The sequence below is a fragment of the Thermobia domestica genome, chromosome 8 (assembly GCF_964235325.1).
Source record: "Thermobia domestica chromosome 8, izTheDome1.hap1.1, whole genome shotgun sequence".
NCBI lineage: Eukaryota > Metazoa > Arthropoda > Insecta > Zygentoma > Lepismatidae > Thermobia > Thermobia domestica.
The window spans coordinates 169,411,781-169,438,578 of NC_137461.1; the positions used below are offsets into that span (position 1 = coordinate 169,411,781).

Here is a 26,798-nt window from a genome sequence, read left to right on the forward strand (position 1 = left end):
GGAACTAATCTGTGTCTATTTGTCAACAAACTCTCCCTCTTTATTGATACACAGTTGCCATCGCTTCATCTAATTTGTTTTAACATGTGGCACAGTCATCTTTGTGGAAATGTTTCAGATGCTGGAAAATACCACTTTCCAAGGATGAACTAATGGCAAAATGGAGTCCATGAAGAGAATCCTTGAGGTTTGGGAACAACTAGATGTCATTCGGAGTTAAATCTGGTGAATAGGGTGGGTGTACCAGAAGTTCGTGAATAGGGTGGGTGTACCGTGGTGTACCACGGGTGTACCAATACCGTGATCAGCTAAAAATGAGGTCACAATATTAGTACGGTGGGGCGTTTTCTTGTCCATTTGAAGGAGGAAATTACCATTTGCGATTTGTGGCCGTTTTTCAATCAATTTTGGCAAAAAAAAAAAAATCTGTATCCAAAAGTGTACGAAAATAATCTCCCGTAATTGTATGACCTTTCGGAACAGGTTGGGACGATACCATTTACAGGGAATCCCAGAAGACAACTTACAGTACCTCCACATTGGATGCAGACTGACGAAATTATTTGTAGGGTGGTGAATCTGTACTTTTCTAATACATCGACTTTCTTTTTGTTTCTGGATTGAAAAATTGAATTTGTGATTCATCCATTGACACAACACTTTCCACAAAATCGCGTTCCTCTCTTCTGAAGAGTGTCAAATTTGCCTAGCCTCTTTTCGATCGTCATTAAGTATTCGTGAAATCCAGCAAGATAAAACTTTCCTTAAGCCCAGTTCGTTTGTAATTATTCGTTCTACTGTTCCCACTACCCTATTCACCAGATTTAACTCCGAATGACGTCTGGTTGTTCCCAAATCTCAAGGATTCTCTTTATGGACTCCATTTTGCCATTAGTTCATCCTTGGAAAGTGCTATTTTCCAGCATCTGAAACATACCCCCAAAGATGACTGTGTTACATGTTACACAAATTAGATGAAGCGATGACATCTGTGTATCAATAAAGAGGAGAGTTTGTTGACAAATAGACACAGATTAGTTCCCTGTATTTCGTTGTTCTTGGGTCTCTCGTCTGAGTGTGTTGTCTTACGGTAGATTCTATAACCCTAACGCACCTGTGTGGAGCTATAGCTCTAGAAAGTAGAAGTAGGATGGCAAGTTCCTTTCCTCTGTGAATCGAAACCATGTCGAGCAACTGAAAAGTAAAGAGCTGGAATTGTGGGATAAACTGGGAAATAAGATTACAGATACTTGTATATAGTAACCATAAATATTATTGTTATATAGGATTCTCTAAATTTGCTAAGCTAAACCGAAGCAATGTATTCTAGCTGCACAGAGTTTCACACACCATGTTTCTGTGTGCATAACTCACCTGAACGTCAAACTAGTTATAGAAAATAATAAGCTGCATGATGTAGCAAATGATAAAACTAAAGATGATTCGCAATTTATACATAAATGCTTTGCAACCCGTCGTCTGTTGATTGTAACGGGAATAACTATGCATACTGCCCCATTGAAACTGAAATACATAAAATTTTGGAAAAATCCATTGCTGAAAATGTAATTGAAAAGGTACAATTCCGTCAGTGGCTTCCAGTTCTACAAGTAAAATATTAATTCACCATAAGTTTATAATGCATAAAACAATAGGTATGTTCAAATCAGTTGCAAAACCTTGCAATATTCCATGTTAGTTTAGCAACAAAATATACCCTATTCCGTAAATATGTTGATATCACGAGTTATATTAGTCGTTGTGTAAAAAATGTTCTTGATGCTTCGTGTCTATATCTGTGGACCGCAGGGTGGAAAAAAATCATGATTTTTTTTAAAAAAATCATTTTTGTTGATTTTTTTGATTTAAATCGATTTTTTTGATTTAAATCAAATCTTTCTTCTCGTAAATTACAAGTGGCGAACTGAAGAAAAAGCATTAGGAATTAATATTGAATGCTAATTATGCCATTTAAGTGAGAGTATTAGGGTTGAATTTTCAATTAATCCCGAATTGTTAACCTCTGTTAATCCCAAACAATGTTTCTTAACACTTTTAAATTTGGGCTTTTTTAGAAGGAAAATTATGGATAAGCAGCTACATCATCATCTCTATTTTATCCTAGGATCATGGTTCATACCTCATTCTCTTCAGAATAGAACAGCCTTTGAAACGGTAACATTCACATTTCCCTATCATGTCCCTGAAGCGGGAAATTTTGAGAGAAAATGGGATCTTTCTGATTTTTTTTTTCAAATTTTGATCCCCTCTGGACTCCCTTGTGTTAACGCACATATCTCAAAATCAACTGGGAAATACTAAGGGGTGTACTAAATGTGTGTATAAAATTCCAAGCTATCTTGAATAGTAAGGGCGGGGAAAATATTTAACAATGAGCTAAGAACATCCCCACAATGCCCCAGATAACCCGCATGTAATAAAAAAAAATTCCTCAGACATCTCTATTTATCCTAGGGTCGTGATGTGTAATATAAAAGATTTTCAATCGTACCATTCAAATGTCTCCATCGTGTATCTGGGGCGGAAAAATCACGAAAAAGAGATTTTCTGTTAAAAATATCCTTTTTTACTTTTTACCCCTCTGGACCAACCCTCTGTTTTAAGGTAGAGATCTGAAAAACTGAAAAATACTAAGGGGTACATTGAATAAATGTGCAAAATTTCAATCTTCTAGGTGCAAAAGTAAGCCCGCGAAAAATATCCCCTAAATACCCTAGATTCCCGTATAAAACAGGATCTCAGGTAACAGTTTCCTGAAACATCCCTATTTATTCTAGGATCATGGTTCGTACGTCCTTCTCTTCAGAACAGAACAGCCTTTCAAACGGTACCATTCATATGACTCCATCTGAATACTGGAGAAAGTTATTTTGTTATTTTTTATTTATTTTTTTTTTACATTTTCCCCTCCCCTGTTTTCAAGCAGAGATCTGAAAACATCTGAAAAATACTAAGGGGTGCACTGAACGACTGTGTAAAATTTCAGTTTTTTGAATGCAAAATATAAACCCGCCAAAAAATAAGAATAATAATAGGCATAACAAACAATATCTTTTTAAATTTATGATGTCATCACATACTATGTCTCGACGCAGAAAGGCGTGAAAGCATATGTAACATGTTCTACAATGCCTTCAATTTTGGAAAAAAATAAAACGAAGTAAAATAGTTTATTGGTACTTTTTTAATCGAGCAATGAAGATTCGATTTTTAATAGAATAAAGATAGGTAATATAATCTAAATATTAAGCATTAAGGAAAAAGTATAGCAACGTTTATCAAAATGTCACTTTTTTCACAAAAGTTACTGATATGAAGTTTGTTTGGTAGGGGGCATATTTTTAAAAAATTGGAAATAGCTTAAGGCACGAAATGCATAAATTTCGCCTGAAGTTATAATTCTTAAAAAAAAAAAAAAAATTGGAGAGTGGATAGGACCCCTCTAAATACGCCCTATTATCTGGGAACAAACAAGCAGACGCGCACGCGAAAGAATTTCCGTCTTAAATGTCGATGGTGATTTTCCCATTGGAATAGTTAACGATTTAAAAACCCAAACCCATTGTTAGGAAGAGAAGAAAGCAGCATTGCTCCGTTACCCGTTCAAAACCGGATTTTCCCTAATCATCTTGTGCATGACACTTGTTTTCATACTATGGTGTACATACTGTACATTTCAGTCTCATTGTATTATGATTATTAACTTCTGTAACCGAAATAACAGAACAGAAACGGAATTTTACTTATTTTCATTTTAAATTATTTTATTTCGGAATTTGATTTAAATCAACGATTTTTATTTTAAAAATCAAGTGATTTAAATCTTGATTTAAATCAGACTGATTTAAATCAATCCACCCTGGTGGACCGTGTGCAAATTACAAGGGGGATGAGGGGAAATCCTCTTTGGTAATACTAGATATATGCTATAACCAGGGGTGTCATTTTAGAACACAATAGAATGGGAAAGTATGACAGTTGTAGGCAGAGGCGTCATTTATTGGAGCAAAAGGGGACAATTTCCCCCTCCCCGAAGAGTTTGAGGAATACATATACTTTAATCGAGTTGTCTACTAATACACCAGTACAAAACGTGAGTCTTATGTCGGTGGTGCTCTTGCCCTCCCCCTCCCTGTAAAGCGAAGTCTGATATGACGCCGCTGTCTTATCTTGTTTAATATCATGTAAGACGACAGAAATTACCGATTTTATGTAAACTCAATGTAAAATCAAGTATATTAATCTATTATTTACTTTTTCTATAGATTCATGATCGAGGGAAGGGGTTCAAGCACTCAACCTCATATCCTTACAAGGCACGCGTGAATTTTGTACTATATTGTATATTGTGCATACTAATATAGTGCATGTTTATTTTTTCATACTCTCTTGCTCAAAAGGGTTAAATCCCGAAACCCACCCCTAACATACGCAATTAATCCAAGTACTATTATTGTTTTTATATAGAAATCATCCTTCCTGCCATACTATTACCATTATAGAATTATGACTTGTTAACTATTCTAAACTTGTAATCGGAGCTGCAGCCTCAGTGGTTGCAGAGCCTTTGGCAACAGCGCCAACAACACACCACGTGCTTTCTCGAACTGTCAGAAGCCAGCTTTCGTTAACTACACTTTAATGAGAGGAAATTCTGTTGGTTTCAAACATGTGAATACCAAATTTGAAAATACTGGGGAAAGTATATTACCCATGGCCAATTCATTATCTTATCGGAAAACAGTTTCCACAAATTGAAAAACATTACCTGAGTTTTGTCAGGTTGGAAATAAATCTATATGAAATTCAATTTATCTCTCAACTAATTGTTAGAAAAAAACTATTAGTTGAGAGATAAATTGAATTTCACATGGATATATTTCAAACCTGAGTACAGACCGTTCCACTGCCCGCAAAGCCAGGTTCACCGATATTAACAGGTACATCTCTACAGCGTCAAAGGATGTCATATGTATAGAATAAGCAGCGCACAAAGGAATTTAAACACGTTTTCAATTCATGGCTATTTCTCAATGTATTTCATTGGAATGTTAAAGGATACGAGGTTTTGATACAGTCATTTTGAAAGTAACTACGTGGGATTATGAAAACCAGTTATCATTGTTCTCAACAGAACATTAGGTATGTATTTTTGGATGACCATATATAATGGGTAACGCAGGATCATGAATTTTTAGTTTTGTTTTAATTTCATCAGGTATTATAAGTGAATTATTGATCAACTGATTGGTTGTTGATATCAAAGAATTCAACAGGTTGCCTTTGCATATGGTGAAACGATACTTACGAGCACATTCCTGAATTGCTGTTCCTATATTGTTGTTTTGATAGTATTACATGTTTATTGCCTTTGCTTTAATACAAAACAGGCCATGTTTACGAAAAACGACCTGAACTGAGTTGTTAGTTTTCTCATGTGTCCAACAGAATCATAATGTTGATGGTACTGAGATAGTACAAGGGCACATTGTTTTCCCACTTTGTTAGCATTCTCTTGATTGGAAATAAAATTCGTGGCTTCCTTAACAGCATAAACTAAATCACGAATTGGGATAGGCGTGAGCTGGAAATTAAAGTCCCAAAGCAAAAATTTGATTACATTTTTTGGAATGTCTACGTCTGTCAGATTCACTACAAGTAGTTCAATATGGAATTGCTTACCGTCATCACGGTCCTCCTTTTTTGTTTAGAACCAAGAACCAATTAATGCTTGAATTTTCTTTCTAAATCTATACCATTCTTGGTTAAAATTTTTTTGCAATCTGAGGAAAATAGTATGTAAACAATTATCTAGGGTACAAAGGTCCACTTGTGGGTGCAAGGCCAAAAGTAGTTTGTAGCAAACTACAACTTAGAAAGTCTTTATGTTTGGATCTGATAACTGTCTAAGTAGTTGTCATATCTTATGCATTTTAGCAGTGTTCTCATATCTTATGCATTTTAGCAGATAAAGTGTTTTTAAATGTGGTAACTCAATTTGTAGAAATTTCGGACTTAATCCTTGACTGGAACATAACTGCAAAAATTGCAAGTCCGGAGAGCAATTTTGTAGTTTGAGTCTACCTTTTCGAACTTTTGCAATTCCACCAGCATCACCAGTGTGCGAATTAGATAATCTATATTGGGGGGGATAAAATTAGGCCAAAGGACATACTCTGAAGGTTCAAATTTCAAAATGAGACACTAAATGTCTTACCCCCATATATATATATATATATATATATATATATATATATATATATGTGTGTGTGTGTGTGTGACATCTGTAATAAATAAGAGATTTATTAATTTAATAAATCTACCGACAATAACTATGCACATATATATTGTCTGACATACACACACCCCACTAAACCTTTCTGAACGTGTTTTAATGTTGTACTCACTCTTGTCCCCGTAGCTCTCTAAGGTTTATTTAGTTAATAATTTAGCTCGAGCGATAGCCATGATCACAAGCATATGTTAATTTTTCCACTCATATTGAAAACTTCCACTTTGCATTAATACATACAGGTTGCGAAAAGAAACCTACTTCAGTCTTGTGAAAACCACTAAAATTATCAGTTAAACCGGACATTTTTTTTAAGAAAATCTAGATATTAGCCTATCAAATAAGAAATGGATTGTTGCTGGTCCCGATTTCTCACATCAAGGTCAAATCGAAGGCCAAATATTTAAAATATCTCAATTCAAATTTCGAGCTTGTGCTTCTACTTCTCGCTAAAGCTGTGCTCATCACGACTTTTTTTTCTCCAAATATCGATTCCGTGATGGGCACGGAAAGTCAACACTTAAAAATTACTTTACTGTTAGGTTGAAGATGAGTTGATTCACTATGGGTTACGTTATTCAAATAAAGTAAAACATTACACTGAAGTTTTTCAGACAACATTAATTGCGTGGACAGCAAACTGTACAGCGAAAAGATGGAAAAATGAAGGGTTAACTTTTAAAAAACCCGCTCCAGTTGAAATGCTTACACAGACACGGACAATGACACGGAGAACCACTCGTATTAGCAAATGCTGAAACAAATCTTGAATTATTCGCTTATTCACCTAAAAATCACCTTCATTAACATGTCTGCTCACTAGGAGCGTATCCCCCAGCGTGTACGTTAACATATACTTACGAGAGAATACCTATATCTCAGATTTTGAGTACAGTTTCAAAAGTTCATTTCCGTAAACTGTAAAAGCAGTGATTACTATGCTAATTATCACAAATTAAATGCAACTTTTGAGTTGCATACACACAACCTACTAGGGAATGAAGACCATGTGCTAACAAAGAGTACACTGGAAAATGAAATAACATGTTATAACAAAAATTAAAATAAGATGATCATCGATACAAATATAGAGGATGAATATGACATATCCGAACTTCGCCAAGTATGGTAGAAGCTATTTGTTTACTTCTTCTTGGCCAACCGCTAAGAACATTTATAAATCTATATGTGGCTTTGATATACGCAATTAGTACATTCAAATTCATAAACGATGACGAACTGAAGGGTACGAAGGTACAGTTGCAAGTAACAACCGTAGTCATAATAATATAGTTCTACTAAACAACGTTGAAAATAGTGGGTAATTAGGTGGTAAGTAGAAATGACCAAAACTGAACAGTACATCGATCATTTCGAAATACAGCTAGATTAAATTTACAAGAAATAACAAAAATCAGTGAAATTTGGAGTTATACTAAACATAGTTTGAGGGGGAAAGCGAGCATCCCCGGTGGGGATACTTCAGCTGACTTCTTTGGGGGGGGACAAAATGCCCCTCATCTCCCCCCGGTAATTCGCACCCTGAGCATCACTATACATTGCGATCGGTGACTATATTTAGAAAGCAACTATAAGTAAAAAGCTTAGTACTCACCGACGAATCAAACGTTAATCTAAGAAGTACTTTCGCAAATTCCTATTTCCATCATCAGCTTTGCAGTTCAAAGAAAATTTAAAAATGGGTAAGAAACATGGATGTGTACAAAATTAGGTTTAAAAAATAAAAAATAAAAAAAGTAAGTCACTTCTCGTCAAAAGAAAGTTGTGAAGATGTTTGTACAGAACCTGATTATTGTTCACCGTTTTAGTGTTTCTTTCCAACCAGCTGATATACGTACTACAAAGATTACTCTAAATTGTATTTATGTCACCCTTGTCTAAATTAAGTATAGGTCTCTCTTTATAAATATAGTAGGCTTCTTTACTTCTACGACCTGTCATTGCTTTTATTTCCTCCGGTGGAAAGGAACACTAAAACAGAAAACAATGACCAGTGACTAGTGAACAAACATGTGCTTAACACCCTTTCGACAAGAAGTGACTTACTCCGTATCTTTTACTCCTTTTAACCTCATTTTTTACCCATCCATATTTCTTACTCATTTTTAAATTTTCTTTTCGAACTGAAAAGCTGATTATGGAAATAGGGATTTCCGAAAGTACTTCTTAAATTAACATTTGGTTCTGCGGTGAGTACTAATTTTATCACTTATAGTTGTTTTCTAAATGTAATCAGCGCTCACAATATATAGTAGTATTTTTATGTTATTTACTGTGAATGTCTTACGTAATTTCTTTTCTACATTTATCACAAATTTTTGAGCCCAGCGTATTTGTGGAAATATTCATGTATCCATGGTGTTTAATTTCTAAGTTCTTTTCTGTCCTAACACAGTCATTTGTTTTCTTTAATATATTACAATACTGAACTCTCATAAAGTAATTAGTTCCAATGTTAAACAAAAACACACATTTCAATATCTTATCACTTTAGAAAAATTAATTAATCACAGTGTAAAATTTGAAGTAATTTTTAAACTACCACTCAGCAAGGGTTCTAGTCACTGAATGACAGTCCGGTACAATCATTGTTTATGGATTCTTACGTAAGCTTTTCCACGGATGATCTTAAAATTTCCTGCCCTTCAAAAATAATAAAGGTAAAATGTATTATGCCTTAGACGACTCACCTAGTAATGTTCCTCGTCAATTTTTTTCTCTGTCGTACACAAAGTGATGTAAATTAAATGTCTGTTGGTTGATTAAAACGATGCTGTGATTAAGAAGAATCAATCAGAAAGAAATCTTAAAACAGCAATCGGAAAGTTATTAGTAAATTTAATTAGTGCACTAACGTTAGGGCTACATACATATAGTGTTATACAGAAAAAATAGAGCAGTCTACAACTATTGGGAAATGTAGGCGATCATAAGCATGGATAAAAATTTTACGCAGTATTCATAAATGACTACTGTTGAAGCATTAAAACAATGTAAAGTTCATGTGAAAAAGGACTGAAGCCATTATGTGTTCCTGCACAAGAATGACCAAGGGTTTCACTCGAAATAACGGTGGAGAGGAATTGACGAGGAACATTACTAGGTGGGTAATTTGAGGTATTACAATGTGTTCGTACGCACCACAGGTAATTACAGCATGTATTTCCTTCAATACTGCGCATAATGCAACATCGAGAATCACTCTCAAGTTTTTAGGAGTTAGGTTCACCAATGTATTTACCCTTTCCGTCCGTCCGGGAGACAATGCATTCGGTTATATTTTGTTGGATTACATGAAGTTACGTTAGATGACGTTACTTTACGTTAGGGCACTAAAACCAACCTGTGTTAGGTGTCCACTAAAATGCACGAATGCTACCTAACCGAAGCGCGTCAGCGATGGTGGGTAGACGCGTAAGCGGGTAGTGACAACATGTGGGTTCTGGCGATCATAAAAGTTTTAATAGTACCTGTCATGGTTTCATACTTGCAACGCTTCACTTATTAACATACAATACAACTTCTGCACACTGTGCAGAAATACATTCCCGTTCAGTTAGAAGTCACTTACCTTCAAAACTGAGGCTTTTAAACTTTCCAAATTTCAAGAAGAAAATCGTGTACAACAGTTTTCTGGGGTTTCCTCTCCTTAAATAAATACTCCGCTAAATAGCCCCCGAAATGCTCTTCCTTCTTCCCCAACGCCATGCCTTTCGCGCTCCTGTGTCATAAAAAATGTAACTCTCCGCGAAATAGTCCTTCCGCCTCTACATACAGTGCCGCTTACATCATCAAAAGTAGCCAAAAAAAATCTACTTTCTTCACTTTTACTATTTCACTTTGTCTCAGTACAGCCCGCTCCTCCCAGTGATTTTTAACGATTCATAGTGAATCTAACGATTCATATTAGTTCATAATGAATCGGAATCGCATGTTATAAAGATTTAAGATGTAAATCTTGTAGTAAGGAAGCATTAGTATAAATAGTAGTAGTAGCGGTAGTGCTAGTAGTAGTTGTAGCGGTAGTAGCAGTAGTGGTAGTAGCAATAGTAGTCGTAGTAGGAATGGGTTAGAAGCAAAGTATATATAGGGAAAAGTAGCGCAGTCTTCGCTAAACGAAGAGGAAAAAATGTGTGGTGGGCGGAACCTCGCTGTGACGTAAGCGAGAGTACGGATCAGAGAGAAAGCAGACGACATCTCTTGTTGACAGCGCGCTTTTCGTAGTGATGCTCTGAAAACAGTGCTATTTTCGACTTATATAGTTTTTGTGCTTTTCCTTTGTGTTTTTCAAGGTAATGGGAATGAGAATCAGAAATTTTGCGAGAATGCTGTATACGTGTGACTGTGTGTGAAAATGCCATCTACTTGTGCCATTGCGACTTGTCCGAACAATGCTAAGAAAACTAAAGATATAAACTATTTTTGTTTTCCCAAAGACCCTATTATTTGCCGGGAGTGGATAGGAAAGTGTAAGAGACAGGACAGCTTAAATCCGAAGACTTCTAGGGTGTGTTCAGTTCACTTCAAAAATAGTGACTATGTAAGGAATTTGAAATCGGAATTATTACATTTAAGTGCGCGACCTCAGCTTAAAAAAGATGTTGTGCCAAGCTTGAACATTCCGCTGAGTGTATCAGCATCATGTTGTGCCAAAACTATATGTAATTGTACGAAAAGTGACCGTAGTGTTCGAGTTCAGAATAGAGGAATTCGTAAGCGTGCTTTTGCAAATCTTGAAAGCATCTCACCACGTAAAAAATTCAAATGTTCCCCTGTAGAATCTAATGCCGTTTCGTCATCGTCCTCAAATGAAATCTGTGATAACCCTGTAACAGATTTGCCAGATAAGTTAAGAGAGGCACAGAAACAGATTGAACTCCTTCAAACTCAACTGCGAATAAGTAATACTACAGTGACAAGGTTAAAACAACAATGCAACCGTATTCGAAATCGAGTACAACCTTTAAGACAGAGTGTGAATTTGTTGAAGAAAGAGTTGATTAGAGTGGGCAATCAGAAAAAGTCCTGCGTTGAAAACAAAACTGTCGCAATGCTTGAACAATATTTCACACCTAATCAAATACAGTGTTTTTTAAAGCGAAAACGTAGGCCGAAAAACTGGTCGAAGCGTGACGTTTTGAATGCATTAGCTCTTCGATCTGTTTCGCGAAAAGCGTACAGGTATGTCAAAAATAAAATGAAAATACCTCTTCCCAGCATGTCTACCTTAAGAAACTGGACTAGACAATTTCAATGCAGACCTGGCCTACTGCATGCTGTAATTGATAGTATGAGGAGCTATGGACAATCATTGCATCCACGACAAAAATGTTGTGTTTTGTCATTTGATGAAATGAATGTTTATTCAAAGATTGCCTACGATGAGGAGAGTGATTCCATCATGGGGCCATTCAAGAATGCACAGGTAAACATTTATTTTCAATAACCTATGAATAGGCTAACTTAAAAAAAAAAAAAAAAAAGTGTCTGTACCCTGTTATTCACGTTCAGGGAGAGTGATTCCATCATGGGGCCATTCAAGAATGCACAGGTAAACATTTATTTTCAATAACCTATGAATAGGCTAACTTAAAAAAGTGTCTGTACCCTGTTATTCACGTTCAGATAAAGCGAGAGTTTAAATACCTTCATGTAAGGATATAACATTTCTCTCATTACAAGTATCACTTTGCGGATTTGTTTACTTGGAATTAGTTACTCACGATACGGGACGAGACGAGATGAGAAATAAGATTTCTTCGTATGTTCTAGTAAAATTTTTAGACTCCATTAATTCATTAATTCTCATTAATTAATGTAAGAATTCCTCATTAATTCTTACATTAATATGAACATACATATGTTAATTAACGTCTGAGGGAGATAACGTTACGTTACGGAAACTTGCGAATTATTTTTACCTTAATAAAAAAGTAGGCCTACATACTCTGGTCAGAAAATATTAATTATTTAAATTCTTAGACGTCTCGTCTCGTTTCGCAAAATCATGTAAAAATTTATGCTTTATTATTTTCTTAATTCCATCTAGAAATTATCAGAATCCACCTACGTCACTAAAGATTCATGAAGAGAGTGATATAACAGACAAACCATGTTATGTAGTGACTTGTGAATCCTTAAACGTTGATAAATCCTCTTCATTATGTTCATTCAATTAATTTATCAATTTATAGTTTTTATACTATAAATATGTAACATTAAAATAGTGTTTGAGATCTAAGACTTGGCTGAACTAGTGTTGTTTACGAAACTCCAGAAATTTCTCGCCTCCTCTCGATTCCAGCCTCAGAAAAGAAACGATAATTGTCACGTTTCTCGTCTCACTTCGAATTTAAAAAGCCAACTTTCATTTCGACTTTTCTCGTTTACAAGACGGGACGAGAAATTTCTTGTCTCGTGGCAACACTATTTAGGATACCAAATTAATTTATACAACAAATCCGTCATCAAGGCTAACTTTCATATTTGTACGGTTAATCATACTGTTGAGAATTTTCAAAGGAGCACTTAAAATATGCAAGTGTGATGGCTCTTTACTGTACAGCTGATTCTCAACATTATGCAAACAGAAAACTTGTAAAACTTAATTTTTTGAGTCCAGTAAAACTAGTTTCGATAAAAATCGAAATTCCAACAATAAGTAAACATTTCATATTGGAAACAATTAACAATGAGATATGGAAAGGAACTTTGAAAGGAAATTGACTAAGATGTACCTACGTGAAGATACCATCTGAACATTCTGTAGGGTTCGAAGCTAGGATCTCACAACAGGGAGCCTCATTTCAGATTATCCCAGGAGGGAGCAAGATTTTTCAGTTTCGCCTTTTTTATTAGTATATTAATATGCAATTTATTAGAAACCATGTGGGTTCCTTAAACTCATGGAGAAAGCACAATTGCTCTCCCTGCCCTCGCCAAATGACTCACCTAATCCCAACAGCAAAGTGGGAACCCCAACTGCTTATCTACTCCTCAAGTTTAGGAATTTTTTCCTTGCAGGAATTTCTGGACTTTTATAAAACTAAATAAAGTTAATATACTCTTTCTTCCTTTAATTTAAAAATATACTCCTGGCTTGGTAAAATTTCTACTTCAGTCCCTGAATAAAACACTATTAAAAAGATAATAAAATTTCACTCCATCTCATCCCAAAATTCTTTCCCTCTAATGTTCCTTCTTTAGTATTATCCAAGGGTGGATAACTTAACGAAATGTGCAATATTTACAATTTGTTATCTGTTACGGTTACTATTTTGTAACCCATTTCTGCACCTAGTTAATAACGTTATTGTTCAGTGTAACTTTTAAAATGGTACGCTCTGAATTATGTTACGCTGAGTAACGTTACTCAATGGAACATTCTGCATTTTGGTATTGTAGTTACGGTCAGCAAGGGATTAGCGTTACTCGAAATACCCACGTATGTCGTACCTGCTTGAGATTGTTAAGATAAAACTGGTTCCACTGAATACCAGTTCTCTCTCGAACCCAAAGGGTTTTGTTCCTTGATTTTAGCGATATGAAACGTATTGAAATTCTGCAGAACATTTTTGTGTAAGTAGACATATTTTTGTTATGATGAGTACCATTTCTATGTTTCTCTTTTCTTTATCGGTTACCTTTTGTACCTGTATTTCATCTTCTTCAATTCTGATGGTCTTGGAGTTACGCTTGAGTAACGTTTAAACATCCTTGGCGACAGGGAGTCTAAGGTTGGCTTTAAAAGAATCTCCATTATACTAGTAAATAAATTCCACGTTTTTCAGTCTGTTTTCTTTTTCCTCATACTTAAGATTCAGTAAACACCTTAGGCCCTCAGGCACATGTCCTTTGAGAATAGCATTACTTTGATTGCTCTGTGTTTAAAAAGAGGAAAAAGAGAAATGATCAAAGAGTGAAGTTTTTAATGTAAGCTTATTGATAAGATTTTTACTTCTTGTGATGACACTGCCGATAGTTGAGTTGATTTGGAGTTTAACGTCCTTTTCGGCAGCGAGGCTTTATGAGACGGGACCTACTGATTAACATGGAATCGAAACCACATATGCTCACGCCGGGAATCGAACCCAGGTCTTCCAGGCGAAAGGCGCGTACGCTAAGCGCTTAGGCATGAAGGAGCTCACTGCCGATAGTCACCATATATGTTTATTTTACAACAGTCTTGCACTGATCAATGTGGTTGAAGCTCGAGCTCACTTCCCAACAAGGATCGAACCCGGAGCTACATACACCCATATACTGGCCCCCAGGGAAACAGGAAGGACATTTCATTTGCTTGCAAGCAATTTAGTTTATAAATCAAATACATATCAGACATCAGGCGTAGCGAGAAACTCATCAAGGGGGACAACACACAAGATTTGGTAGAAAGGATCTTCTGAGGGGTGCACCAATAACTACCAGTAGGCCTACATTTGAATTGAATTGGATTTTTTAAATGCCTTTAGGCACCTGTGGTGTGAATGAGGAAATGCCCTGGATATCCTAAGTATCTGTTCTCGGTGAATCCTTTTGTTGAACTTTTAGAAAATTGACTTAAACTATCGATTTTGCAAAACTTCCCTTTGATTTAAGCCCAAATCGAAACATGACAGAGGAAAATGTCGGAAAGTGTTGCTATTTTCACTCCTAGCTTCTCACTTTAGGTAGTGTATATTTACAAGGAAGGGAGTGCACGTGCACCTTTAAACATGTTTCTATTTTATCTTATTTTTGTATAAAAAAAAAAAAAAAAAAAAAATCTGCCAGGGAAAGAAAATTGTCAAAACGTGCTACCCATTCAGAAGACTATTTTCTTCTCATGTGAATGTTTTGACTTCTCGTGGCAATGTGGTAATCTACAGTTTATTTTGTCTCTTTTTCTCCCTTTGATTTTTAATGTTCATTGTATTGTTTAAAAGCTTATTAGTTAATTTGCGAGAAAGTGTCATAGTCGAAGGTTGTACTACTTGTAGAACTGATATTAAAAAGTAAATAAAAGAATTATCATGGAAACAAATTTTTATGTTGCATTCAGAAAACAAACATAGGGTTCTTGCGGTTCTGAAATTAATATATCGCAGGCATTCTTTGATATAGTAGCCTACATGTTGGTTCTCACCAGGTACATTCGCGAAGTGTCCCCTCGAGATTCGTGTAAAATTGATTTAAATACAAAGTTCTCTGCTGTCTAATGTGTGTTGTACTAAATTTAGCTGCCCACGCCGGTAATTGGCATATTTATGGGCCTTCATATATATCCGGAATTCTATCATACACTACCATAACGCTCGAACACAAAATTCATTTTAGTTTCTTTAGATGTTACTCACTGGACATGAATATGGGCATATGAAAAACAAATTGGATCAAGTACTGCTTCTGACACATGTTACCCATCCCGGCCGCCATCTTAGATCCGCCATATTAGATTTTACTTTTGGTTTTTCAAATGGAAATAGGTGCAAGTGTTACATCGGAAATTTACGTTTACATTTACTGGTATAATGTATTTTACCGTAGCTTGTACCATTTGGAAGGTATTACATGTTCATTCCCTCCAGCCACTTTGCGAATAGACATTGCAGGTTAATATCAGTTACGCTTACGTTTTTGATGTTGACAAATCAAAACAATTTCTAACTCGTAAACTCCTTACAACATAGGTGTCATAATCTTATTACATTTCCATGAGTGATTGTTATTACTTCCATGTTATACTATAATAAGGAAGTATTGTATTACTGTCAAAATGCCTAATGTATTTAAATAGATTCAGATTTGGGTGAAGACCTACCATTTCCGTATTGACATCTGTGTGTCTGCATGTATATAAGTTCAGAGAATATTTCATCAACGATAACACATAAAAGATTGCATATACACATGGGGCCCTGCACAACTTTCTATTTGGTTCAATATGAAGTGCTTGACATTTAATGGCATATACAAGCTACGATAAAACTCAGTACACCAATGAAATTCCGAGAAAAGTTTACATTAATTTGATGTATCATTTGAACCTATTGCCATTTGAAAAACCGAAAGTTAAATCCAAGATGGCGGCCAAGGTGGGTAACATATGTCAGAGGGGTCTAGGAAAATTCGGTGTAGGAAATTTCGGTGTAAGAAAACTCGGTGTAGGAAAATTCGGTGTACAGAAAATTCGATGTACGGTAAACTCCGTGTAGGGAAATTTAGGTGTAAGGTAGATTCGGTGTAATACATACTGAATATTACCACTTACGATAATTTACGAAACTTCATATTGTGAAAACGAAAACCAAAAAATGTAACGAATAAAATGTTATTTCCTATTTCAAGAAAAGCAAATTTATTTTTTTGCCTTCAGTCCACTACCTCTTACATGTCTTTCGCGGGGTATTATTATAAACTACTTTTCATCACACAATGAAACTAACACTTTTTGTCAGAAATAAAACAATTATAAGTTCAGAGAATAGTTATAGGAACAACTAAAAACACCTTTCCTATAGTACATCATAGAACATATACAAGGTGATTATTTTAAAACTCACGGATTTCAATTGGGTCTAGAATTTCTAACTGAAGTCGGATTTTCATGCGGTTTGTGGCAAATGATCAAGGAACGTTGGGAGATTTATGGAACTATGTTTACTGGTTTAAATTCATTTGGGGTAATATCGGCCACGCTTCTAGAAAAGCAGCAAATATTCGCCACTGTATCGAATTAGAATTAGGCGAGGTGCGGTGTGGAGATTTGAGTTTCTTCGTTAGATGGCAACCTCGCGACGGTCAATAAGAAACAAGAAACTGGGCCGCTGTATTGAGAATTATCCTGTGCTATTGTATCAATATGATCAGGACACAGTTACAACAGGGGTGCCCACAAGGGGGCTATGACGCAAACTGCGTCATTGAAATATTTGGGGGGTTAAAAATCTATATAAATATGTTTGAGGGAGTGTAAAACTTAATCGAAAAGATTTTTTTTTTTTCATGGAGGAACACCTACGGATAGACAATTGAGGCGGGTGCGTCATGGACATAAGGGGGGGGGGGGCACCACTGGTTACAATAATGTGCTCTTTGGAGCAACGTGATTTTATAGTTTAAAAGTTTTTGGAAAACGGGATCTGTTATTGCTACGCAAAGGGCATTTACACGCAACTTTGCCTCACGTTCTGTCCCAGACAGGAACATAATATGATATGTTAGTGAATAAATTGCAGGAAACAGGATCGCTTCTGAGGAAGACAGGGAAGCATCGAACCTCGCTGGCGGATGTTGTGAAAGATGTCAGATACCGTATCGACTCTAAGTCACCATAATTTTAGAATTACAGAAAACTTCTCAAATCAGTCCATCATTTCCAAAGTTATAGGCAAATAAATTTTACCTATGAAGAGAAAGAAATTTTGTCGCTGACTGTACATTCGTGACTGGTTTGATTCGTCGCGCTGGAACGGTCCTAGTTAATAAGATGTGAATTTAAATATCTATTACATTCAGAGTATTTTCTCACATTTTCTGTACTTCAATTATAAATGGTGCCAACATTTCCGTTTGCTTCCTTTCTTGGTGCCAAAATTACCGATGCCAAAATTACCGTGTCAAAACTACTGGTGCCAAAATTTCCGGTGCCAAAATTACCGCGCCCCATAACTGTGATACATTAAAGACTTATTTTTATTTAAATTCTTCTTCGAAAGTTTATTCTATACTGAAACAAAATAGATCAATCACACATGAGTATCTCACTTTCTTTCGAATTTTACGTGTTCTAAATTGATCGATGTACTATTACCTTTGATTGTTGAAATCTTGCACTTGATTGATGTTCATTTTCCTCATTCAACGTTCGAAGGAATATTCCAGTTTCTTTAGGAGTAACTCTTGCACCGCCACTGCACTACATCCGATTACACACTAATAGAATCTATGACTAAAAATAATGGAAATTCCCTTTCGCCCCATTTCGATTCGACATTTCGTTCTCGAGTATGGCTGTTTATCCATTTTTCCAAAAATTTTTGGGTCATAGCTCCTAGGCATTTCTACACCCAGGTTGGTCTATAATTTGCATTTTATGTCGGGTACAGTACTCCTCCCTCCCCCACGATGTTTACTACATTAAGTTACACACACACACACATATTATATATATATATATATATATATATACGTATTCACGTTTGTATGGGCGCCCTTTTGATTGACTTGTCCACCGCCCTCGTTACTAACCCAGCACGGGCCTGATTCCTCCCCACAAAACTTCGCAAGTCGACGAACATTTGTGAACTTTCTTACTATAAGTATACTTCTTTGTCATCGAAATAATTGACATAGCCTAAAAATTTTAATATCTTTAGCTCTATCATGTTTAATAAGAGGCACTAATTAACAATTACTTGTCGTCTTTTCGGGTGTTGAATAACACAGGTTAAATACTACATATACGTATTAGACCTGCAAAAATCTTCGGATCCCTCCAAACAAACAAACAAACAAACAATAAAAAAAAAAAATTCTGGGCGCGTGCCTGGCGTGCTCTAAACATTCATTTATTTATGTAAAATATTTCAAATGCAGCTTCTAAGGCCAATTTACAACAGAATATTTTAACATCGATAATGGAAAAAGGAAAGGAGAAAATCAGGCAGGATTTATGCTTAAAGATAACATCCCGACATTCACTTTGTGGAACAACGAAAAAAGCTGGTAAAACCGGTCAGGGTAGCAGGCCACAAGCTTTGAACCCAGGATCTCCCTTTTGCGAAAGAAGAACGCTAGCCACTAGGCTATGCTCGCTAGACATAATAATAATAATAATAATAATAATAATAATAATAATAATAATAATAATAATAATAATAATAGTTTGATTCAATATAGTGAACAAATTGGGGATGTGCCTGGATTAAGAATCGCAAACAACGGTGAAATATTCCAAAAATAATGCAGATTGATAGCCAATGACGTGGCCATGCATCACACAAGTTCCTAGCTATTTTGTGGGCTTTGTTTTAATGATAATAATAATATGATTTTCACAGGCTTGCACCCACCATTCATGGAACAGTTCTTACATAAATTAATCCTACTCTTGTTGTGGACAGCGAAGAGCGCTATGAAAACAAAGCAAGATGAAGAATGAAAGAGATTGTCTATTTTTCCTCCCCTTTGCTACTTTTGTCTCACTCTGTGCTTCCCCCTGACCCTGCTATCCCCTTCCACCTGCCTTTTTCCTTGTATGTGACTGACTTCCTCCTATGATATTCACAGAAATCGATCTCTTTTTTCTCCCTGTCTCTACTTCATATTTGCAATAACAACATATGAAAGTGAAATATTCATTCTGCTTCACCACCTGAAGAACGAAATTCAATGTGACCCTCTGAAGAACAATACATGTCCGAGGAACTCTCCAAAGATCTGATAAGATCTGTAACTGATGAACACAATACCTTTACCAAACCTGTCTGGTCAACTGTGTTACTCATGCGGCAAATAGTATTTGTAACGAAATAGCTTCTGTTCCACACATTTTCGTTCCATTAGATACCCGCAGAGGAAAGAATCTCATTCAGTTGGTACCAGTTGTTGATTTTCTCCCACCAAGCATGAAAGGAATACCCGAAACAGATTTGTTCCTTCAATTAGTTACGGTACAATAACGTTACATGCTCGAATAACGTTACGGTGTCGTAACAAAAATTGGTGTTATACCTTGTACCTACCTACATTAAATAACCAATAATTTTGTGACAGAGAACTATTTTCGTTACGTTACAGTTACGTTAAGTTATCCACCCCTGGTATTATCTTTGACTTCTACTTTTGTTTGATTGCAAGGTATGGCTACGAGATCTGATAAACTTCATACTTATAAATTTCCTTTCATGTCCCTTTTTATTAGAAGACAATCGAAATAATAAATTCATAAAGCCTTTTTAAAAGAAAATCTGAAATATTTAAAACTTGAGATTTTTGTTGTTATTGGTTTATTATTTTAGAACCATTGCTTTTCTTCCAGGTGATTCTAGCTCGTGGACTATTTTCTCAATGGAAGCAAGTTATATATTATGATTTTGATGCCCAGATGACAAAAGAAACTTTATATAGTGCAATCTTAGCACTTCAAGAAGCTGAATATAGCGTTGTGGCTTGTCTGTCCGATTTAGGTGGAGGTAACATTAAAGTTTGGAAGGAGCTGAATGTAAATTACTCAAACCCTTGTTTTGCAAATCCAATCGACTCATCGAGCAATATTTGGGTTTTTGCTGATGTACCACATCTTTTAAAATTATTAAGGAACCACTTCGTTGATAAAGGATTTGTCTTGTCATCTGACACTGTCATAACGAAAGCAGTCATTCAATCTATTTTGGATAAAAATGACAACGAACTGCACTTGCCTCTTTCTATATCAGATTTGCACATTTTAGTTACAGGACGTGAAAGACAAGGAGTCTTATATGCTGCTCAGTTGTTTTCTAGGAAAACAAATGCAGCCATAGAATATTTTTTACCTGAGGAGAAAGAAGCTGCTGACTTTTTCAAACTTACCAATGATTGGTTTGATGTCATGAACTCACGCGTTAAACAGAATCCCATCGATAAATTGAAAAGTGCTTTCGGCGTACATTTCGAATTGCAAAAAAATGTTATTAACGCAATGAAAGATACGATTAGTTCCCTTCGTGTATGTGGTCACACGAACCTGCTGCCATTTCAACAAGGAATCATACAGTCATCAAATGCACTTCTTGGTCTGTATGATGAGATGAAGAAGAAGTACAATACAAATTTTCTTTTGACAGCCAAATTAAACCAAGATCTTTTGGAAAATTTCTTTTCCAGGCTTCGTGGCATGGGAGGATTTTATGACCACCCATTGCCCACAGAGTTTAAAAATAGGGTACGCCTCTTATTTCTTGGAGTAAATGTAAATAATTTACCCTTAAAAGTTCCAACAAAAGATCAATGTAGCGAGGCTTCAATAAACGACCAATGTGCCGAGAGATTGAATGAGAATACTGTCATTGAACAAGATGGTAATAGTATTGTAAGTAGAGTACTCTCGAACTTCATAAGCGAAAGTCCAAGGTTAAGTGAACATAATTCAGCTGAAATTCAGTTTCCGAGACTTGATTCATGTGACACAGAAATGATGGATTGTTCACATGAAGGCCTATATTATTTAGCAGGATATTTAGCATACAAATGTCGTAATATTGACTCAAGTCTAGGAAGTCGAACTGATCAGTTACGTCCTGTTAGTAAAAGTGACAGGAGCTGGATTGATTTAGTATCACGTGGTGGTTTGTATAAACCAAATGAAGTATTTTATGAAATAGTTAGGAAGATGGAAATGGCATTTTCATCATATCATCCCCCAAACAGTTTACACAAGAAACCAGGCGTAATGCAAAATATGAAAAAGATTCTAAGTTCTATGTTCCCAGATGTACATATTGACATTATTGCCCCATTTGTAAGAATCCGCACATTCATTAGGGTGCGACATCTTAATGTGAAACTTAGAAATAAACAGACAAACAGAAAAAAGGCAAAGCAGTGGGCAAAATCATCAACTGGGAGTACAAAATCTTAGTTTGCTGTGTAAATAGTTCAAAACAGTGTTTATTTTCGTGTGCGACCAAAACAGTGTTTATTTCCTGTCCACCAAAAACAGTGTTTATTTTCTTTACAGAAAAATAGTGCTTTTTCTTGTGTACGCAAAACTGTTATTTCCTTGTGCATCCAAAACAGTGTTTATTTCCTCGTACAATCAAAAAGTGATTTTTTTTTCTGTCTTGTGAACAACTTGTGACAAGTGTACAACTTGTGAACAATCTACACATAGTTTTAACGAAAGAATTTGTATCTTAGTATTCGTCAACTGAGATGCAAGGTAAGTTTGCCTTCTTAGTAATGTTTATTTGTTTATTTATTTTGCAAGGCTAATTTATTTTCAATACATTGAAGATAGTCTTTCCTCAATCATTTAATGAAATATAAAAATGGCTACAACGAATATATGTTTTAAATTTAAAATCTAAAAAACTGTAATAGCAGAAGGAAGCAAAGCAAGCACAAAGCAGGAGTACGGACAAGGGAAAGCGAGCGGAGCCAGTACTCTTGTATACGTCATCACGAAGGGTGGCGGGAACTCACGAAGCTCAGATTAACACTCCCTGGTTAGAAGCCCCGCAGGGGTTGGTTGGTTTCTGTTCTCGATATTAGTGGTAGTAGTAGTAATGACTCTTCCAGTTCCGGCGACAAAGAACTGGGGAGAGCGGGCTATACACAAACCTTTCACATACCTCACTTTCACTCATTCCTTCTTCACTCTCTCCTTCTTCAATTGACCCGGTAAATTCCCTAATATTGGTCCAGCGATACGGCACTTAGCCCGAAATAACAAAAAAATATTTACCTAAAATTACAATTACCGCTAATTAAAACATTAACACTTTATGTGAACCTACATATGACTAGTGTGGTTAAGCAAACAAACATGGTAATGGACTGTTCAATATGTTTCGGTAACAGTATGTTTCAACAATAAAAACGTCAAAAAACTGGAAGAAATGAATGAGTCTTTACTTTGACTCAAACAGTGACTTTAATCAGTTCTTATAGGTTCAGTCACTTCCTGGAACTGTTTCTGCGTGAGTCACTTGTTGGAACTGTTCGTGCCTTTGGTGTGAAGTCCGTAGTTTAAAGATATTTTTCTCATATTTCATATTTTTCTCACTAAGTGTCTCCGTACAGTCATACGGTAGTTTGTTATTGTGATGTGATGTTCTGTCTGCTTGTATGTGTGTGCTGGTGGCATGCGGGGAGCACGTAATTGAATTTTCGTTTCATGGCGACGATTGATTAAGAAACCGTTTCATGAATTTAATACAAAGAATTTGAACTCGTCGTTTTTAAATAAGTTTGAATCAGATTCGGATATTAACTCATATCGCTTTGCAGCACTGTGTGGTTTAATTGTTAGAGAAAACCTGTCATGGTTGAGGTCCAATTCTGAAGATATTTCCGACGTATGGTAAAAGTGAGCGTTTAATGTTTTTTTTTTTTTTTTTTTTTTTTTGGTTTGTTTGTTTGTAACAATAGCAAGGGTGCTTTCTTTAATAAATCGACGTCTGTGCGGAAAGGAACATTTTTCAGTAATGTGAAGTTGAGTAATGCGCACACATACTTTGAAGTGTGTTTTTGTTATCTTATTTTTTCGTGTGTGGAATCATCAATTATGAGTTCATTGTTCATGAGTGTTCTGCTATGGCGAAACGGTGAGTGTTTTCTTTTTCTAATTGATATTATTTTTATTCTCGATTTGTTTTGCATTTGAGTATTTGGCAAGATTACGAGTATTTGGCAAAGTATTTGGTTTGCTGCTGGTTGTTCTATTGTCTTCGTGAGATGTAATTTATTTTTCTTTGTCATGCTGCACTGATTTATAATCAGTGGTGAGTCTTTTTAACTTTTTTCCCCATCTTACGTTAGCTTTATAGTAATGGTTTCATTATTTGTTGTTGTTTTGGATTTTTTAATTGTACTTGAGTGGGGGGGTTAGGGGGTGGTAGCCCTCCATTTATATCTCAAAATTGATGGCATTTATTCCGAAGTTGGGCGTCCGCTTTCGCCACGTTTTCTCGCTGTTATCTCCTTTCCACACTGCAATTTGTTATTAGGTTCATTAATAAGTGCTCTTCACAAACTTTTAAAAGATTTTGCTCGTTATCAACGTATTGCTTCACAAATTTTAAAACTGTTTGTTCATTGCCCTTGTACATTCGCCATGTTGATAACATAAATGTTCGTTTCTTTCCCACAATGCAACTGTTCGGTTACCTTGCGCCAAGTAGTTCCCTCCGCTCGCCGTATAGTCCCATGTTTATAACCGCTTATATATAACAAATAAACAGATTTTTCGAGACTCTTATATATTATCAAGCACACAAACGATCAAATTATCCATATCTTTCCTGTAAATTTTAAAAAAATTGCTGGAAACGGACGCCCAACTTTGGAATTTAACCCAAATTGATAGTCACCGCTTCACCTGAATTGATTTCCCGGAAGACTTTCGGAATGGTGTTTAGTAACTTTTGGCCCTTGTACTTATAGAATAATTCTTAACATTGTAGCTACACTAGTTTGACTCGGACAGTAACTGCAACCGGATCAGAAGAATCGGTTGCAATCACTGTTTGAGTCAAAGTAAAGATGTGCCCAAAAAAGGAAAGGAAAGGAACCAGAACATGGTACCTAAAATATATTTCATTACTTTCATAAACGGGAACCTGTGTTCTAGAAACTTCCCTAGCTTCCCTAACCTAACCTAGTCTAAAATACTGTATCTTCTAAACGGATCCTACTCATTGATGTGCAGTTGGAACATGTATTGTTAAGTTTATTTCTGTGTCCAATCCCATATAAAACGAAAATCCATTAGAAATCACTACTTTTACGCTAGTCTACGGTACTAGAAATTTGCATTTCAAACCCTCTCTATGAACATTACACAAAATAATAATCTTGTTTGTAGTCACACTGGTTTCGGTCTCACTGCATTATACAGTACATATGAGAAGTACGATCCCAATTCATAGACCTATATATTGATTATTTATACAATCCTATTGTGAAATCGAGCAACATATTTCTTCCTTAGATACGTATAGAAATATATGTTCCCCTAAAAAAGGAGAGCACGTCTATTAATCATTCATCACTAATAAAAGAAAACGTTAATGGTTCATTCGTACTTTTATACTTGTATCATATGTGACAAAAATTTTTGTCAATATATTACACTCAAAATTTATCTACACAAGTAGTGAAAATTATGTAAACTAAAAACGGGAATTACCTCAGTTTGTTACAAAAACCAATACTTCTATTCGTACTCAATGAATTTTAGCTCTTACCTCCACGCTAGATTTTACGTGAAATAAGCAACAACTTGCAATAACAATAGGAATTCGGTAACATAGTTTGTATAAAACATCTCATGAGAAGAACACCCGGTCGTATTCCCAATAAGTTTACGTACTAGTTGTTTTACTGTTAAAGAAATAACCATTACTTTACTTACTTAATTTTAAACTTGACATATTCTTCAAACTAAAATATACGTAATACTTTATCGCGAAAGTGCCTCTCCCACCCGAACCGGGGACCAGCGCCACTTCCCCAAAACAACTTCAGTCAATCTCGTGCAAAACGAGATTTCCTGACTCAGAAGTTGGTGCTGAAGTTGCGCACATACACAGTGCTTTTCAACTGCAAGTGAAAACTGAACTTTATTGTGGATACGTCGTTAATAGCCTCAAATAAACCATAATAAATCCAAATTTACCTTACCATTTGTTTCTCGCCCATGATTAACATCACCCTCACTCTTGTTTCCGTTATGGTGCTCCATTTAAGTAATATCTGTCGTAATAGTATAGTCTGTGAACTCACTACGATCGATAAAATCCTGAATTCATTACAGAATCTCATTTTATAAATTTCATTGTTCATTCCTAAAATCAGAAACAGTGTGATTTCAGTTTGATATTTGAGTTTTCGTGATTTTTGCCCTTATACAACACCAAGGTCATGAATGACAGAAGACACTAGTCATGGGTTACGCTAAATAGTAAAGAGGAAATCAACTATCATCGTTAATTAGAGATATCATTTTAAGATGTCACTGCGAATAGTTGCACAAAAAGCTATTCCTGTACCTTGATTAGACCGGGGAAAGTACGTAAGTACTGGTATTCTGAATCTGACGAATACATCGATCTGATTCAGAATATCGCTATACAATTTAAATTAAATGAAATCTTCCTTTAACGTCCCACAATTATGCCCTTTAGTCTAAGGGAGATGGATGATCAATACAAGTGAATTATGATGGAAAATTTGGTGGAATGAGAATGTGGGAGGAACAAGTGCCTGGAGAAAACCCACGAAAACGATGTTGTCCACCACATACTCACTTGGTCGGGAATCGAGCCAGGGACTCCACGCACCAGAGGTAGGTACTTAACCACCCAACTACAATTAGAAACTATAGATTTGCAAGACAAGAATTTCAAGGTTGTGGCTCATAGTGGAATACAGGCTGGATAGAAGGCTGAGTCAACAAAAAAATCTCTTGTTTTCCCATAATTCGATTTTTTTTCCACGGGAACGTGGCGTGTGCGTTGTTGCTAAGCCGGTGTATTTATGTTCATACAGTGTTGCCAGACCGATCAGTTGGAAAAGCAGAAGATTCGAACATAAAAAACAGGAGAAAGCAGTAGACACATAAAGTGGCGGCATTTGAGTGCAAATCCAGGGGGACCAAAAAATTTGCCATTATTAAGGGGACAGCGGTCAAAACAAAAGGTCGAGAATTCAATACTACTTTAATTTCAAAATAAAACAATACATACAAAACATAAATTTGAGTTTTAATTACTTCAAAATA

The 26,798-nt window shown here is 35.7% G+C and overlaps 1 protein-coding gene across 8 annotated transcripts in view; it reads right to left on the minus strand.

Annotated features, from left to right (window-relative positions):
- The window catches only part of dock (SH2/SH3 adaptor protein dock), a 180,521-nt gene extending 154,682 nt beyond the window's left edge, over positions 1-25,839 (minus strand). Inside the window, exon 1 of one of the 8 annotated variants that reach the window (XM_081769257.1) lies at positions 25,700-25,839. Coding sequence is in view for 1 of the 8 variants with exons in the window: in XM_081769255.1 (XP_081625381.1) it covers positions 25,431-25,449 (19 nt within the window). In the remaining 7 variants the exon portion in view is untranslated. Of the gene's footprint in view, positions 1-25,205; positions 25,223-25,263; positions 25,396-25,430; positions 25,585-25,699 lie in introns of those variants that run through there. The other 7 variants (XM_081769261.1, XM_081769256.1, XM_081769262.1 and 4 more) reach the window with 7 other exon arrangements.
- Between the last annotated feature and the right edge of the window lie 959 nt (positions 25,840-26,798).